We start from the raw sequence: 17,656 nt of genomic DNA on the forward strand, positions 1-17,656 counted from the left end.
TCTGAGGCACTGTGACGTTTCAGGACAAAACTGAACTAATGGGAAGGGAACTGCAAAACACGTCTTGATAAACAGCAATACACAAGAAACCTCACATGCTAGAGGTTAAGGGGGAAGACCGTTAAAGAAGTAAAGAAAAGATAAGATAAGATAAGATTAGATAAGAAAAGCAGCTTAAACACTGAAGTTTCATATTAAGAGTCTTTAAGGCTTTAGGGTTTGTGGCTTGTTGAATCGTTTGCATGTGTCGTTACATTTCATTCAGATTTAAAGTGAAGGTTTTCTGGTACTTTTGTGAATGTGAAAATTTCTCTAAAACAATTTAAAAACCATATTTACAATATCTCGCATTGTTTTTTTCCGTTAGAGGAACTTTGAAGTGTGTCTGCTGGCTCCTCCGGACACTTTCAATGTGACACCCCTTCCCTCCGTGGCCTTCCAATCAGCGGGCGCGTTGCCCCCGACGTCACTCCGCAGCGGTGACGCAGTGTCATGGCAGCCCCCACGCTGGTGTCCGAGGCGTGAAGACGATGGTCCCCAGCTTGTTGCTGTTCGAGCGGAAGATGAAGAGCCTCGTGCGGATCGGAGCTTCCGTCCAGCGGCTGCACGTGAGGACCTGTCACCAGAGTGTGTTCAGCAGCCACGCGACGCCCCGCACGTCCGGGGTGGAGCTTGGGGAGAAGTGAGTGGACTCCTCCAGCTTCCGGTCAGAATCTGTGGTCTGGGTTCCTCGGGTGATTCAGACTGTTTGTGTCCTCACAGCCCGGAGCCGGAGCACGTTGAAATCTGTTATATCTCAACGTATAATTCAAGCTGAAACTAATGTGCTGTCACTGGTTTAATAAACTATTATGACTTGATATGTTCAGAACTTATCTAAACAAGGTTACCAAGTCTTTCACAGATTCCATGGCCAAAGAAATGGATGAATAGCAATAATAAGTCTTCAGTTCAATTCAATTTTAACCACCCAAATGTATGTATTTATATTGATCTTTTCTTGTCTTGATGACCACATGCTTTACAGTCCAGTTTATCTGGATTCACCCATTCACACACACCTTCCTGGATTATTAGGACTTGATACAGATGAGGATGGAACCAGTAAATGTCCTTTTAAAGTAGAGAGTCCCCCATTTTTGTTTGAATTTCTGATTATCTTTCTAATACTTTCCTTTATTTCATCCGTGAGTATTCTGTGACCCTGTGGGTAGTGGGGAGCTCCAATTTTCAACAGTCCTGTATATATATATTTATAACTAGAGTATGTGATTTGTATCTGTTACTCTTGTGGGATAAATTCTGTCAAATTCACTTAAACATTTAACCCGAAAATTATCATTTTATTTGCTGTAGGAATTGTTTTTTTTCTTTATACTTAACAACATACGTAGTATTCAAAGCAACTGACACACACCAACACACACACCTGTAGATATTGTGTTTGTGTGTCAAATATGTTGATGTGTTGTGCTCTTATTGTTTTCATAGGAAACTGGAGATTTCCACGGGGAAGTTTGCCCGGTTCGCTGATGGATCTGCAGTCGTTCAGGTACAGAGAAATAGTAAAGTCAACATTTGCATCAAACAGGTACTTGGTGGTGATGTACTAACATTTGGAACCCTTTCTATCTTTTTCTCTCAATGAAGTTGGGGGATACCTCGGTGATGGCTACGGCTGTGAGCAAGACCAAACCTTCTCCGTCTCAGTTCATGCCTCTTGTGGTACGTTCTCCAAATACAACAACCGGGGTCCTTTAGAGGAGCTGGTCTCTAGTTCTGTTTATCTGTGACACAAGTGGAAGAATAATCCACCCTGACACTGTGAGTCATCTGTCTACTAGAAAATAAAGTTTGTGTGTTTGATTGACAGGTGGACTACAGGCAGAAAGCTGCTGCTGCAGGTCGGATCCCAACAAACCACCTGAGGCGGGAGCTGGGCACCACCGACAATGAGATCCTCACCAGCCGACTGATCGGTGAGCTGATGGGACCGGGGCTTGTTACATGTGATGCAGTCACTGTACTCTGACTAACTCTCATGTCTCTGGTCCTCAGACAGGTCCATACGACCCCTTTTCCCTTCTGGGTACTTTTACGACACACAGGTCAGTTAAGTTTGAAAGTGACATCACTACTATGGAATTATATTTCTGCTATTTCTTTAATTTCCTCATTTTTCTTTTTGAACAAAGATATAAAGGGAATACGTCTCCAAATGTGTGTGTGTTTTGTCTCCTGAAGATCCTCTGTAACCTGCTCGCAGTTGACGGCGTCAATGATCCAGATGTGCTGGCAATTAATGCCGGTGAGTTCAAACTCTTGTGATTTTAACAGAGAATATGTGTTTTTTAGAATATTAGCTAAATCAATATTTTCCTTCATTAAAGCTTCTGCTGCTCTGGCTCTGTCCGACATCCCTTGGAACGGACCCATAGGTGAGCAACATCTTCAGACCTCCTCCTATAGTTTGGTCCACAGACGTTAAGTCCTGGGATGTTATTAAACTGATCTTTAAAACCAGTTTGGGGCTGCTTTTGTCTCAGGTGCCGTGCGGGTGGGCATGGTTGACGGACAGCTGCTGATCAACCCCACCAGGGCCGAGATGACCTCCAGCAGTCTCAACTTGATTTTGGCTGGAGGCCCCAGCAGTCAAGTGGGTAAGTCAGCAAACAGATGAAGCTCCTAGCTGCTGCTCTGGGGTTTGTCGTCTGAAAACTTGAACACTTTGAGACCATCTACAGCACAGATACGTAATTTGTTCAGAACTGGTATTAACATCCGACTCTGTCTGCTAGTGATGATCGAGGCGTCTGGTGAGAACGTGCTGCAGCAGGACTTCTGCCATGCGGTGAAGGTGGGAGTCAAACACACCCAGCAGATCATACACGCCATCCAGCAGCTGGCGCGAGAGCAGAAGGTCACCAAGCGCACCCCAGTCAAGATCTTCTCCACCCCGGCTGACATGGTGGAACACGTTCGGCAGTAAGACCCATAATGCAGCTGTTTTTCCATCATGTAGGAGTCAACTGGGATGAACTGGGATTCAAACTGTTTTAGATGTTAAGTGAAAGCCTTGTTCTTCGGTTTCCTTTTTGCAGATCAGCGAATGAGAGGATCTATGCGGTTTTCACGGATTCCAAACACGACAAGGTAAAGACTCACCTCTGTTTCCTGTATGTTGATCTAAAGTCTGTCTCTGCTTCAGCTTTCTCTTGGCACCTCATGAGGATGTTTTATACCCAGTTAGTGCTCAGATTTATTTTGTTTGTTACTGTGTGTTGTGTTGTCGAGTAAAACTTGTTATGAGATTGTTTAGTTACTTCAGAAGATTGCTATGATACTCAAACCATAGCTAATACTTTGACTTTGTCTTAGATTTCTAGAGACGAAGCCATCAACAAAGTTAGACTCGAAACAGAAGAGGATCTAAAAGGTGGGTGATACTCAGTTTTTATGTTCCGTGGAAATAAATGGAGGTGTTTCAAATAATGTTTCAGCTCTGTCGGATTTATTCTAACAGTCATACATTCTGTTTTAAATTTCCGTTTTAATTTTACTTATATTTTTCTCTTTCATGTAGCAAAATTCCCTCAGGCTGAGCAGTTTGAGGTCATCGATTCCTTCAACACTGTGAGCAAAGAAGTCTTCCGCAACCTAGTGCTGAATGAATACAGGAGGTAACTCATCAAATACATTTATATTCTCATGACACATGATGCAAACATTGTATTTGAGTATTTAATTTCAATGTTTAACGTGTCTGTGGGTCAGGTGTGATGGAAGGGAATTGACGGCTTTGAGGAACATCTCTTGCGACGTAGACCTCTTTAAGCCGCTCCATGGCTCCGCCCTTTTTCAGAGAGGACAAACACAGGTTTGTAAAGAGCTGGAAGAAAAAAGTCAAGATTTGATTTAAAACAAATTAAATTGGGTCATGTTTCTGTTTTCTGAAGCATCTCTGATTACTTAAGGCAATGTCTGTGACTCCGTTTCTCCTATTTCCTGTAGGTGCTGTGCAGTGTCACATTCGATTCCCTGGAATCTACTGTCAAAGCAGATATTATCACCACAGCTCTGAGGTAGAATGATCACTCACACACACTAATAAACATCAGTCACGAGAAAATGTCCCAAAACACAACCCATCTTTTAGGCTTAAAGACAGTGAAATTGCTGGATTTGTCCAGGTTTGCGATCAGACAATTTAATGAATTCCTGTCATTCTCTTTTTTAAATCTGCAGTGGAATCAAAGACAAGAACTTCATGCTTCATTATGAAGTGAGTATTCTCTGTTTTCATTTGTAATGTGTTGTAGATTAGTTGATATGATTCTGTTTCCTTTAACACAAAAATCTATATTTTCTTGAATTTCAGTTTCCTCCATATGCAACTAATGAAGTTGGAAAGGTGGGAGGCACCAACAGGAGAGCGCTCGGTCATGGTTTGTATTCAAATTTACTTTGACTGGTATTCAGCGTCTGTAAAGAATAATGAATACAGAGACCATGTTTGGAAGGATTTGATTGTATTTGTTCTTGATGGTGTGTTCTCAGGGGCCCTGGCGGAGAAGGCTCTGAGACCAGTCATTCCCAAAGACTTCCCATTCACTATCAGGCTCACTGCTGAGGTGTTAGAGTCAAACGGTGAGTGTGGTGACACTTTTATACGTGTCACAGGAAACGTGACCATTGTCTGGCAAAATATCTCGGACCGGAATGTGGATGTAAATATGTGAATCCCTTTTATTCCTCCCTCTCTGTGTCTCCTCTCAGGATCCTCCTCGATGGCCTCAGCGTGCGCAGGCAGCCTTGCACTGATGGATGCAGGTACCAGACATGTCTCTTATCCTGTAAATTAAATCTGTTATAAAAATGTTTAAACATCAATTATATGTAGGATTTAAAATATACATTTGAAATTGTTTATTTTCCTTGTTCAAGTTCTATATATTTGATTGTTTTCGTGTTTTGTTTTTAATTACAGTTATTTATAATCAAGTTTATTGTTAAACTATAAAATATCGTGCATTTTTATAAATATGCCAACATAAAATGCTTGTTTATTCAACATAAAACTGCAGTATAGTTATATGTTAAACGTTGATGTTAAATGTTAAAGATTAATACACAGATTTAGCTGTTTAGTTAATGAAGTGCAGTTTTGTGATGTGATGTAGCTCATATGTCCCTGTCTGTGTTTCCCAGGCGTTCCCATCTCCTCGGCTGTGGCAGGTGTGGCCATTGGCCTCATCTCCAAGGCCAACGCAGAGAAACCCACTGAGATCCAAGACTACAGATTACTCACTGATATTCTGGTAGATCCTGCACTACTGTAGCTAGTGTGTGACCAATCGCATTAAATTAAAACTTGTGGCCAATGTTCTTGTTTAATTATATTGGAGATGTTGATTGAGAGCTTATCTGTTTTCTTTAAACAGGGAATAGAGGATTACCTGGGAGACATGGACTTCAAACTGGCAGGAACAAACAAGGGCATCACTGCTTTACAGGTGAACTTTCTTTGTCTCACTCTGTTGCTGAAACGGGCAGAAAACTAAATAAATTGACCCAGAAAGAAATGAAAATATTGACCCTGGCCCATTTTGATTTATTGTCCTCCAGGCGGATGTGAAGATAGCAGGTTTGCCTCTGAAGTTGGTCATGGAGGCGATTCAACAGGCCACAGGTAATATTGTTAATACTGGTGACTGAAACTCAGCATTTTACACCAAAGAGTAAATTAGTGTTTGACAGCCTTTGTTTCTATGTTGTTATGTTTCAGTGGCAAAGAGGGAAATCTTGGGCATCATGAACAAATGTATAATGAAACCTAGAGAGACCAGGAAAGAGAACGGACCTGTCATCGGTATGTGTTGTTGTGTTTGATTATGTGTGAATGTATAGATATTGTATTCTGATGTGATTTGTCTTCTGCCTCCAGAAACCGTCCGGGTGCCTGTTTCTAGACGAGCTCGCTTTGTTGGTCCCGGCGGCTACAACCTCCGCAGGTTACAAGCTCAAACAGGTATTACTCATCTGAAAACCAACTAGAACTGGGATGTCTTTGTCTATGAAGTGGCTCTTAAGAAGAATCACATGAAAGTGTTTCTCACTTTTTGTCTTTTTCTCCTGAAGGTGTGACAATAAGTCAGGTGGATGAGGAGACTTTCTCTGTGTTTGCTCCGTCACCGGGAGCCATGAACGAGGCTCAAGACTTCATCGGCGAGATCTGCAAAGATGATGTGAGTCTGCAAAACATTTAGGAGCATCTAATAATTCAAGAAATGTAATCTAAAGACTGAAATATCAAAATACAAGAATATAAATATCTATAGATCAAATAAAAACTAATATCCATACATTTACGTCTCTATACATATACAGAGTATGACCATGCATGTATGTTTTTCCTGTTTTGCAGCAGGAACAGCAGCTGGAGTTTGGTGCCATCTACACTGGCACCATCACTGAAATAAGGTTAACGAACACATTGGGTTTTTGACTGTAAAACATGCCTGTAATCAGTTCTCAGACTTTTAGCGTCCTACGTGCTTTCCCTCCCCTGCTACAGAGACATTGGTGTGATGGTGAAACTTTATCCCAACATGAGCGCCGTCCTGCTGCACAACTCACAACTGGACCACAAACGGGTTGGTGAATTTGCTTCTGCATACTGTGCGTCTATGTTTCTATTCCTGAGGTCATTTCTCTGTATTTTTTTGTTTTAGATCAAACATCCAAGTGCTTTGGGTTTAGATGTGGGACAGCAGATTCAGGTACGTGTCCTTAACTGCTAGCTGAACTCTCAAAAGTAGTCTCCTCTCTTTTCTATCTCTGCTCTTCTCTAACTGGAGTTCTGTCACCAGGTCAAGTACTTCGGACGTGACCCGACGGACGGTAGAATGAGACTCTCCCGCAAGGTGCTCCAGTCCCCTGCTGCCACCATCGTCAAGACATTAAGTGAGAAACAGAGCATCTCCATGGGTCCAAACAGCACCCAGCCGACCGGCACCGATTCATGACAAGTCAACAGAAGAGACTGATTTCTGTGAAAGAAGAAAAGAAGAAAATACTCAAGCGATTTTTCTACAACACGGTCCTGGTGAGAAATCAGCCAAACCAACATCATCGGATTTTGTCACAAACTGAACCAGTTTTGGTCATAAAGAACGCTTCCCAGTTGTGGGTATGGACGTGATAAAACTGCTCCGGAAACCACTTCACCGTAGTGTCCTGCTTTGATGGCTGTGCGCAAACCTTAAATAATAATGAGTGTGCGACATATCATCTGAGTATCCTCTTATATTGTGTCTTGTTTTCACCTCAGCCATCAACAGCATCTAGCAGAGGGTTCATTTAATTTTAGATTTCTTCAATAACCGTCATGTTGCAGCGTTTACCTGTAGATCTACAACAACAATAGTTTTATTTATCTGTGTGATAATGTTGAATCTTGCTGTAAAGAACTTACAAGCAAAGAGATAAATGTCCCAACTCTTTTTTTTGTTATTATATTCTCTCTTTATTGTGCTTTGTTTATAATATATGTAAATAAATCAATAACTGGTTGTTGTGTAAAGCTTCACATTCACTTCTAGCAAAGATGATCATGCACACATGATGAACCAGATGTAACTTTCGCCCAAGACAATCGTGTCAAAAGAGTAAAGCTGTGATCCTGCTCCGGAGCCAGGTTCACATTCACTTCTCGTCCAAGAGTAATGTGACGACATCAGTGTGAACTTGCAGCTGCAGCTATTACGAGAATTTGCTTACAATGTTCATAGAGGAGATCTAAGCTTAAAACACGATGTAAATGACTGTTTCGAGTCAAATTTGAATGTCGGTGTTAACGGACACTTGGATGAAGCCACAGTAGCACTATGGAGGCATGTGTTTTTTTTCAGTTTTTTACATTTGAAGAATTGGTTTACCATTGACTTCAACTGTATTGGATTTGGTTGCAACGCTGTTTGCCTCTGAAACCCCTGAAAGTGTTTTCTGGACTCAAAACCCTTCACCCACCACCTCCATCGGCATAGTTGTGAGTAAATAATGAGTTAATTTAAATTTTTCTGTAAACTATCCCTTTAAGTGATGAATTTCCCCAATGTGTGGATCAATAAAGTTTTAATCTCATCTTTTAATTTCGCCTGTGTGTGTTTTTTTTTATGTCCCTGTGCAGCACCTTGAATAAACCTGTGTGCATGAACGCATCTTTACAAACACGTTCATCATCTGTACCTGTGAGGAATCAGTTTAGCAGTGAAGCACCGAACACGTTCAAATCTGCTGTAATAAAAACAAACAGTTAAAGAAACAGCATCTTGCTTCCTCTCACATCTGCAGAGGATCCGCTGCTGTACCGCTCCTCGCCTGTAGGTGACGCCACTGAGCCTGTGACGCCACTGCTCTCCCATTGGTCGGTTCCGCTCGGCGGGGGGAGGGGGGCGGAGACTGATTGACGTCGAGGAAGAAAAAGAACACAAGATCGGATTACAAGATGGCGGAGTGTGGACGTTAGCGAGGAGGCCGCAGGAGTTGTTGTGCTCTGCGCGAATTCCCCCACGTCGAGAAGAAGCCTCCGGTCGAGCCGCCTCACGCCCGGCGAGTAATGCGTTCGTGAACCGGCCACAGGTTAAATTTCCCCGCTGCTGTGAACCGTAACATGCGGGGAAGAACGTTCACAGGACGCGGGTAGGAGAACACTAACAAACCGGGGTGAGGTGAGAGCTCGTTAGCATCTCCCCAGCTAGCCTGCTAGCTCCGACGAGGCTAACCATGTCGGACACTCGGCGGCGGGTGAAGGTGTATACGCTGAACGAGGACCGGCAGTGGGACGACCGGGGCACCGGGCACGTCTCGTCCACCTTCGTCGAGCGACTAAAGGGAATTTCGTTGCTAGTTCGGGCCGAATCAGACGGTAAGTTCCCGGTTAGCATAGCATAGCCGCGTTGACGTTACGTTGGCTAATGTTAGCGTGCTAGCTCGGCCAGAATGCCCCCTGTGCACACTTTGATCAACTTCTTGGGGTTTATACATTTTTTTTAATGGGTGTTGTAGCGTTTAAATCGAACATTTTTATTTTATTGTAGCGATCGGCGTTAGCCTCTCCTGAAGCTAACAGCCTTTGATAAGCTGTGACGCTGAGGCTAGCAGGCTCGCTAGCGGAGCAGGCTACAGGATCCCAGTAGCATGTGGGGCCTCAAAGTCTGGGTTGTAACGCACCAACTTGTTATTGCTCTGGATAGTAAACCGTCCTGTGTTCACACTGAGGTCCCAGCATATGTGTAGTTCTGTCAACAGCTGATTGGAGAGTTACAATCCTCGTTTTTTTTAAAGTTAATATAATATTTCAGCCTCACTGTTCTTTTCTGTCTACTTGCCGAGATTTGCTCTGTTACCATTAATTGACCTTTACCTCCAGAAGCTGTTTAAGTTGCACAAACTCTTAAGCGCCTGTGCCCTAATCTTGTGTTTTCAGGATCTCTACTGTTGGAATCGAAGATAAGCCCGAATACAGCATATCAGAAACAACAGGTAACACATACCATCTGAGTCTTAATGGGCCTAAAGAAGGCTTGAACATACACATCGGTTAGATCAAAAGTCTCTGTCGGGCTCCATTCATGTCGTTTTGTGTTAATCGATTCAATGTGTCGACTTGTTGCGGTAAAGTTACTGATGCAACGATAAAGTGCGGACAAAGGAAAGTCCCTATCTGAAAGCCAACTTGATAGAAAACAATAGGCCGCTCACATAATTGGTATTTACAGAAAGCTGTTGAAGAAACAATCAACATAGTCAAACATAATATATGTTGTGCAAATGTTTACATCTTGTTATAAAAAGTGAGGTGTGAACAGTAATTCACTCTGTGTTGATTTGAGTATGTAACCTCCGTGTGAGAGTGCATGTGAGGATACTGCAGTGTATCCTGTGAGTGTGCTGATAAGCATATTGTATACAGTCTGATGTTTCCTCTTCTTTCCAGGACACGCTAATTGTCTGGTCCGAAGCAGATAACTATGACCTTGCCCTAAGTTTCCAGGAGAAGGCTGGATGTGATGAGATCTGGGAGAAGATTTGTCAGGTAAAAACTACTCTGTTTTAACAGGAGGTTGAAAATGTATCCTCCTCGTTTAATACGTTTTTAAACAATTTTGTAATGCTCAGGTTCAAGGCAAGGACCCTGCCCTGGACATCACCCAGGATCCCATTGATGAGTCAGAGGAGGAACGCTTTGAGGAGATCCCAGAGACGAGCCACCTGGTGGAGCTCCCTACATGTGAACTAAGTCGACTGGAGGAGATAGCCGACCTGGTGACATCTGTCCTGTCTTCCCCCATCCGGAGGGAGAAACTCGCCTTGGCCCTGATGAGCGAGGGCTACATCAAGAAACTCCTGGGACTCTTCAGAGTATGTGAAGACCTGGACAACAGAGAGGGCCTACATCACCTTTATGAGATTGTCCGAGGTGTCTTGTTCCTCAACAAAGCGGCCCTCTTTGAGGTGATGTTCTCTGACGAATGCATCATGGATGTGGTTGGCTGCCTTGAGTATGACCCCGCGATGGTTCAGCCTAAACGGCACCGAGAGTTTTTGACCAAGACGGCAAAGTTTAAGGAGGTGATCCCTATCACGGACTCAGAGCTGCGGCAGAAGATCCACCAGACCTACCGGGTGCAGTACATCCAGGACATCATCCTGCCAACGCCGTCCGTCTTTGAGGAGAACTTCATGTCCACACTCAACTCCTTCATCTTCTTCAACAAGGTGGAGATTGTCAGTATGTTGCAGGTAAGGACCCATCCATCAACGAGCCCTCATCTAATGGCCCATTGCAAGTTGAACACTTCTGCATTAACAATACAATGAGTCTAGTGTATTTCAGCTTGTACCTCATTTTTCACTGTGCTGCCTTTGACTGAAATCTGTTTGAGTACCCTGTAGTTCCAGACAATAACACTATGCAATGAGTGTCTGAATTTTTAATAATTTGTTTCCATGCGCAGGGTATAAGGCTTCTTAAAGAGAAATGTGTCATCATCTTGAGTTTTGTATTGTGAGGATTTGAACATTAAAATGAGTAAATACCAAAGTTCACGTCTATCTTATTACTTAAGTATTTTTCAGTGTGTTCAGATCTCAACCATGTGTTGAATAAGAAAAAATGGCACCATACAATCATTATCATGATGCTAACTATGCCTAACCATCCAATAATTCCACATCCCAGACAGACCAGTCCTTCTGTGTAAGTGCAAAATGTTGGACATCCGATGATGTCAAGGTTAACCACGCGTGAAGTGTGTCTAACAATCATGGTGGTTTTCTGTGATGTTGGAACATTTTATTTGGCGTCCATTACTGTATTTTCCTTTAATATTAAATGCCTTTTGATGTTTGCATGTTCAAAACTTGTTTTTCTTGTATCTCAGGAGGACGAGAAGTTCCTAACAGAGGTCTTCGCACAGCTCACGGATGAAGCCACGGACGACAGTAAAAGAAGAGAGCTTGTAAGTAAAACATCTCTTGCTCAATGTTTTGTTGTATTTAAAAATGTATTGTAAAGTTGGCTTTTATTAGAATGGAATTAAAAGCCTTTATAGTCATATAGAAGGGAAAGCAGAAATTAGTTGTGCTACCTCTACAGTGCAAATTAAAAAACTAATTTGAAATCACAAACTAATAAATATTATTGTGATGTTGAAATAAGTCCTGTATAGTTGTATAGATTAATTCAGCTCTAATGTTAGTTATTTTGTATCGGTTAGTTATTCACCCACTTTTCTGGACCGCTTTCTGATGCAAATGACCTCTTTCTCTTCCTGCTTGTTGTACAACAACTTGGCAGAGTGTTATTCATTCAACACTAGACTCGCCAAGAGTGAATTCAATTGATTGGTCTGTGCAGTTGTTTATTCAACTTTGAAAAAGCTTTCAACCTGAAATTCAGTCTTTGAGAAATTTAATTTTCCAATACTTATATTAATTATCATGTGGATTGATGTATTAAATGTTAAAATACTTTCTGTTTTTTTTTTGTCTTCAGGTGAATTTTGTCAAAGAATTCTGTGCGTTTTCACAAACGTTGCAGCCACAAAACAGAGACGCCTTCTTCAAAACTCTGGCAAATCTTGGCATCTTACCTGCTCTAGAAATAGTCATGGTACGTTATAGGAATATATTTCAACAAATACACAGGTGGGTCAAAAAAACGGTGTAGAAACCTTTTTTCAACTTTGATTCTCCTGCTCAGGGAATGGATGACCTGCAGGTGAGAGCAGCAGCCACAGACATCTTCTCGTACCTGGTGGAATTCAGCCCCTCCATGGTCAGAGAGTTTGTCATGCAGGAGCCACAGCAGACCGATGATGTAAGTATCCTAACTTCACCGTCTACACACGTTCCCATACTTTATCCGATTCAATGGAGGATTTGTCAGACCTGGATTACATAACTCAAACTAAAATGGAAACAAGGCAGCCGATTGGCCACTAGTTGTTTGGTATAATAACATTATTTACAAGCTCATGTTGGTTTGACATGAAATCCCCATTCCGTGAAAATAGTGTCCTTCCAGCGAGCTGAAAGTAGCATTACTGTGTCATTGAATGTTTTTGTTGAATTTGTCTTGTAATCTGAATGCACTATTATAACAACTACATTATGTTAACTGTGTGTTTGTGGGTTTGTGTTTTTTTTTATTCTAGGATGTTCTGCTGATAAACGTTGTCATCAAGCAGATGATTTGTGACTCCGACCCTGAGCTAGGGGGCGCCGTCCAGCTGATGGGTCTCCTCAGGACGCTCATCGACCCAGAGAACATGCTTGCGTCCACAAATGTAAAACACGTGCGCGCAACTTTTAATTAAGACTGGTTATACAGTTATTTATTGATTAACACAATCAAGCACAAAAAGATAATCACTAACAAATCTTTGTAGGGTAACTTCTCACATGTCATTCTCCTGTTTAAAACTTGATGCCTCCAAAATCCTTTGTTGACAGCTGTGTAAACTAAACCTAAAATGTTCTGCCCAGCAACACAACAACTCTCTTGTCCCTTTTCCTTTTAGAAAACAGAGAAGACTGAATTCCTGAGTTTCTTCTACAAGTACTGCATGCATGTCCTGACGGCTCCCCTGCTGGCCAACACTGCACATGACAAAATCTCAAAAGGTAATTTTAGCAGTGAGTTCAAATGAAGTGGAATGTTTCAGAATAAGACGATAGAGAATTTGATGACTGTTCTGTGTGTTTTTCAGATCTGCAGGAGGGATCTACGAAGATCAACCCTGTCTGTCCAGGTGAGTGTTAATTATCTCAAACTCAACGAGGAACCACTGAAAAGTATTTTAAATTGTGTGTCAGAGTTGGCTGGAACTAATACTCTTATAACAATATATATAAAATAAAGAGCATTTTGTGATAACTGTGGAGCATAAATACCAATCTTTTCTGCATGGTTTATTTTGTACATAGAGTTTTAATTATAGCAAATCCCCTAAATCAGGCAGGTTGTGACGTTGTGTATCTGAAATGTCCTAAAGTAGATTTGTTGTTTTTGTGTAGACAACTTCCAGACAGCTCAGCTTCTGGCACTGATTCTGGAGCTTCTCACCTTCTGTGTGGAGCACCACACCTATCACATCAAGACCTACATCATGAACAAAGACCTACTCAGGAGAGTGCTGGTGCTTATGAACTCAAAGCACACCTTCCTCGCTCTTTGTGAGTCCCCACATACACAACATCTCATCACACGAGTGCACACACACACACAGAGACCATTCTGCTGCTTTGTCTTGTCTTTTTTTTTCTTTAAACGTTTGCAGTAGTAAACAGCCATTATTTTGAGCTGTGGATCTGCTTTATGAATCCAACCTCACAGCATCGACATTGTCCTGTTTTTCTTCTGAGTTAAACACAAACATGGCTTTGTTTGACAAAGGCTTCTTGTGTTTTGCTTCAAGGTGCCCTGCGTTTCATGCGCAGGATCATCGGTCTGAAGGATGAGTACTACAACCGCTACATCATCAAAGGGAACCTGTTTGAGCCAGTCATTAATGCCCTGCTGGACAACGGCACCCGATACAACCTCCTCAACTCCGCCATCATAGAGCTCTTTGAGTTCATCAAAGTGGTGCGCAAACACACAACTCCTCAATGAACACTGTGCTGACTCGTGTTGTGTTTGAACATGGCACTGACGCCGGGTTGTTTGTGATCTCTGCCTTCTCTTCTCTTTCCAGGAGGACATCAAGTCTCTCATCGCTCACATCGTGGATAATTTCTACAAAGCACTTGAAACCATCGAGTACGTCCAGACTTTCAAGGGCTTGAAAGGTCGATACGAGCAGGAAAAAGACCGACTGAGTCAGAGGCTCAACAGGTCAGTAGATGGGAAACAACAGTCAAAGCATTCACCGGCAAAAAGTTCATGACTCACAATTGGATGAGCTACAATCTATCAGAGCTACGTTACTTGTGATGTAGTACAGGGCAATGAAAATTAGTTTTTGTTGAATCTTGTCTGTGAAAACGTTTAAGTGACGTACTTTAGACAAACGCTTGTGATTGGCCCGACATGTTTCAGGTCAGATCAGTCTGAACAAGAGGAGGTCCAGGTATCACTCAGATTAGTGCAGTTATCTAATATTTCCACACGCTTTTCTGTAAATAAATCGCCTTCATTAAACACATTCTCTCTTCAGCAGATATCGCAGAGATGCGCGGTCGTTGGATGAAGATGAAGAGTTGTGGTTCAATGACGACGACGATGATGATGATGGAGAGGCCGTGGAGAAGAGGATGGAGGATGACTTCTCGGACAGCTACGGCAAGTACATGGAAGCCAAAAAAGGTAAGTTTCACTGGTATCACTGTATTAATCTTCCAGGAAACTTTCCTCTCAGTGTAACATCTCTGAAGGGTTGATGCTCACACTGTCTGTTCCTGCAGTAGCTGCCAACGGAGCTAATGGTGCCAACAACAACAAGGACAACGGGAAAGCTCCTGTGATTCCACCTTCATCGCCAACCGTCACTCCCAACAACAGTTCAACTTCGTCTGTGAAGACAGTTGCTCTCCCTGCCACTCCAGTAGTTAAGGTAATTGGAGCTGTGTTCGCTGTGGGGAAGAGGAGCTTCTTATAGCAGACACTGGAGGAGAGGAAAACAGAAAAAACATCATGTCTCTTTCAAAAGTCAATAATTTGTTTTTGTTTCTCTAAGAGCGCCATGGTTGGTTTGGTGGACTACCCAGATGATGAGGATGACGAGGAAGAGGAAGATGAGGAGGAAGAGCAGTCTCCGAGGAAGCGGCCCCGTCTGAGCTCTTAAGGCTAATTGTCCTCTGTTTGGTCGTGGTGGGCGGACACAGTCCCTCCCATCCTCCCTCCTTTGGTCGTCTCATTGGTCCTGGGCCTGCCTGCGCCACCCGTCAGTCTCACTGAGGAGACGGGAAAAGATGAGCTCTCACCTCAGTCCCTCCCTATTTCTGCTCCTCCTTCCTCCTCAGCGGGAGGAGATGGAGAGTTTCTCCTTCACTGGAAACAAAGACAGATCCCTCTGTTCCTTCAGCCCGTCAATTATATCTCTTCCTTTTTACCAACAGCCTCCACTAGGAGATCTGAAACCTTGTTTCTTCCTCCTGCCTTCTCCTCTGTTTCACCACACTCCCCTGTTCTCCTAGTCCACACCTCTCTCTGAACTCCTTTCTTTCTCCTTCTCATCCACCATCCTACGCAGTGACCAGAGAGGCTGCTGGGGGGGGGACACAGTGCCTAAGCGGTTCCCAACTCTGCACTGTTGCTATAGCAACAGTGGCAAGGAAGCTGCGGTACTACACCAACCCCACAGGAACCCTCCTCACGCGTTCTCATTTGAACTCTCCCTTCCATCTTTCTCGAACCCGACCCGGTGAGCTCTAGAGACAGAGGCAGCCAGGGTGCGACCTGTTCAGGAAGCCAGTCAGGCTAGCAGGACTAGCCGTTATAGTTATAGGAAGCTTGACTGGCAGCAGCAGTGTGTGCGCCGCCGCTGCCACAGAACTATTCACTCTTGTTGGGGACAAGAAGGATCCAGGCAGCACTGAGGAAACAAATCACGGAGACACGGGGGAGGGAACAAACGACAAAAAATGTACTAGGATGAAAACGGACCCAGAGGAGCAGGACTCAAGACCTTCAGAAGCCATGGTGTCTGTTTGGCCACGGCACACACACACACAACACAGCGTCTCACGTGCAGGACTGCGTTAGCCAGAGATCCTGTATTTCTTGACTTTGTTAAACAGTACTGTACAGATGTTTTTTTCCTTTTTAATCATTTGCCCTAGACCTGATTTTGAAAGGGGAGAGAGACTCCGACCTGACCTGTGTATCTTTTTTTGTTGTCGTCGCACAAGAAGGTGGAGTCGCTGTTCACCCTTTCAGTCCAGTACATTTGATTCAATGTAAAATGCTGGTTTTAAAAAATAACATATTAAACTGCAGTGAAGTCATTTTTGCAGCCAACAGTTTTGAGGATGTCTGACGTTTTGTATTTTGTGGATTGAAGAATTTAGCGGCCTCATTGTGACGCACACATTTCCCGTCTTTCACCCGAGATGATTCTGGTGTCATGAGCAGTTTTTATCCCCGTTTGAAGGACGACAATTCTCAGATCCAGGCCAATTCCAGGTTTTTATTTGAGTTCCACAGTTTGACGTCTTCCTTTGGCCTGTCCACAAAAACAACTGCACATTATTTTACTATTTTAAGCCAAACTCCATGAACGGTGAGCTGTTTTTATTAGTTATGTTTAAGATGATTCCTATCCAGAGTCGATGCCATGCAGCATTAGAGTCAAACCGGAGTCGTTCAGGTGGAACATTTCCCAGACGCCTTTCAGATACGGGTTTGACGAATGCCGGAGGGCGATGAGGCCTTTCAGTGTCAGGTCCAAAACATTTCTTGTGTCGAGGCCGCTGAGAAGAGTCAGACTGGATCACTAACTTTAATCTACAACCCGGAGTAAAAAGATAACGGCCAGTGTGCGTTTAGGTGAGCAGTGAAATTCTTTCCTCCTGTCTGTTCGTGTTGCTCAACAATATGACTGTTCATGCGCTCCCTTGATGAACTTGTATTAAGTGCATTTACTACCATTATCCAACATTTGTATGAATTTGATAAGTTTTGAAATTAAATGTGACCCTGACACTGAAATTGTGAATTGAGCTTTGTTTTGAAAGACACAATGATTTGGCCATTGGAGCTACAAAATGTTCTGAATGAGGCCAAATGTTTGTATCTGATCAAATCTCACAAATTTGATTCTTGGTATCTGAATACTCTTTTTAGAATATTTCCTTAGTTTCTAAATTCATTTGTTGTTGGAAAAGACAGTTTTTTTTGAAAGGGACACATACACAATATTTTAATAGGTAAGGACAGTTTCAGTTGGTTCAAACATTTTTTTCCAGATTGAAACAAGAATGTTCTCAGACCAAAAGCTGCCGACATGTATAAACACACGAGTAACTAAAGGTTCATATACACCCTGATGAAACCACATTCGAATTCACTACTAGATTTAAATTTAGATCTGCACCAAATCTCATACGCTCATAGATATCAGTCTCCTAAATGTATGATTTTCTTCTTTTC

The 17,656-nt window shown here is 42.7% G+C and overlaps 2 protein-coding genes across 4 annotated transcripts; both read left to right on the plus strand.

Moving 5' to 3' along the window:
- The first annotated feature begins 491 nt into the window (after window positions 1-491).
- On the plus strand, window positions 492-8,150 carry LOC133020301 (polyribonucleotide nucleotidyltransferase 1, mitochondrial). The gene is made up of 28 exons (XM_061086810.1): window positions 492-682; window positions 1,492-1,552; window positions 1,651-1,725; window positions 1,874-1,979; window positions 2,059-2,108; window positions 2,245-2,308; window positions 2,391-2,438; window positions 2,547-2,660; window positions 2,799-2,985; window positions 3,102-3,153; window positions 3,379-3,436; window positions 3,584-3,680; window positions 3,775-3,877; window positions 4,012-4,082; window positions 4,246-4,282; window positions 4,379-4,445; window positions 4,558-4,647; window positions 4,777-4,830; window positions 5,209-5,318; window positions 5,442-5,513; window positions 5,626-5,689; window positions 5,786-5,869; window positions 5,945-6,028; window positions 6,139-6,245; window positions 6,425-6,480; window positions 6,575-6,653; window positions 6,732-6,779; window positions 6,870-8,150. Exons 1-28 carry the CDS (start codon window positions 531-533, stop codon window positions 7,023-7,025), a joined length of 2,346 nt encoding a protein of 781 aa, XP_060942793.1. The 5' UTR covers window positions 492-530; the 3' UTR covers window positions 7,026-8,150.
- A 354-nt stretch (window positions 8,151-8,504) lies between these two features.
- Window positions 8,505-17,215, plus strand: LOC133020300 (serine/threonine-protein phosphatase 4 regulatory subunit 3-like). 3 transcript variants are annotated; one of them, XM_061086807.1, is made up of 16 exons: window positions 8,505-8,926; window positions 9,488-9,543; window positions 9,998-10,096; window positions 10,180-10,803; window positions 11,445-11,522; window positions 12,059-12,175; window positions 12,266-12,382; window positions 12,720-12,851; window positions 13,086-13,188; window positions 13,275-13,316; window positions 13,582-13,740; window positions 13,983-14,152; window positions 14,262-14,401; window positions 14,724-14,872; window positions 14,971-15,119; window positions 15,243-17,215. In XM_061086807.1, the coding sequence occupies exons 1-16, from the start codon at window positions 8,785-8,787 to the stop codon at window positions 15,348-15,350; spliced, it is 2,385 nt and encodes a 794-aa protein (XP_060942790.1). In that variant the 5' UTR covers window positions 8,505-8,784; the 3' UTR covers window positions 15,351-17,215. The 3 variants fall into 3 exon arrangements, with proteins under 3 accessions (XP_060942790.1, XP_060942792.1, XP_060942791.1); XM_061086809.1 differs by having other exon boundaries at window positions 14,974-15,119; XM_061086808.1 differs by having other exon boundaries at window positions 14,727-14,872.
- Window positions 17,216-17,656: the final 441 nt, after the last annotated feature.

Source organism: Limanda limanda, chromosome 15 (genome assembly GCF_963576545.1).
Source record: "Limanda limanda chromosome 15, fLimLim1.1, whole genome shotgun sequence".
NCBI lineage: Eukaryota > Metazoa > Chordata > Actinopteri > Pleuronectiformes > Pleuronectidae > Limanda > Limanda limanda.

Coding starts and splice junctions, on each gene's coding strand:
- LOC133020301 (XM_061086810.1), top strand. CDS start 531: ATGGTCCCCAGCTTGTTGCTGTTCGAGCGGAAGATGAAGAGCCTCGTG. Junction 3,154..3,378: donor CGGATTCCAAACACGACAAG/GTAAAGACTCAC, acceptor ACTTTGTCTTAG/ATTTCTAGAGACGAAGCCAT. Junction 6,246..6,424: donor GCGAGATCTGCAAAGATGAT/GTGAGTCTGCAA, acceptor CCTGTTTTGCAG/CAGGAACAGCAGCTGGAGTT.
- LOC133020300 (XM_061086807.1), top strand. CDS start 8,785: ATGTCGGACACTCGGCGGCGGGTGAAGGTGTATACGCTGAACGAGGAC. Junction 9,544..9,997: donor CAGCATATCAGAAACAACAG/GTAACACATACC, acceptor TCTTCTTTCCAG/GACACGCTAATTGTCTGGTC. Junction 11,523..12,058: donor ACAGTAAAAGAAGAGAGCTT/GTAAGTAAAACA, acceptor TTTTGTCTTCAG/GTGAATTTTGTCAAAGAATT.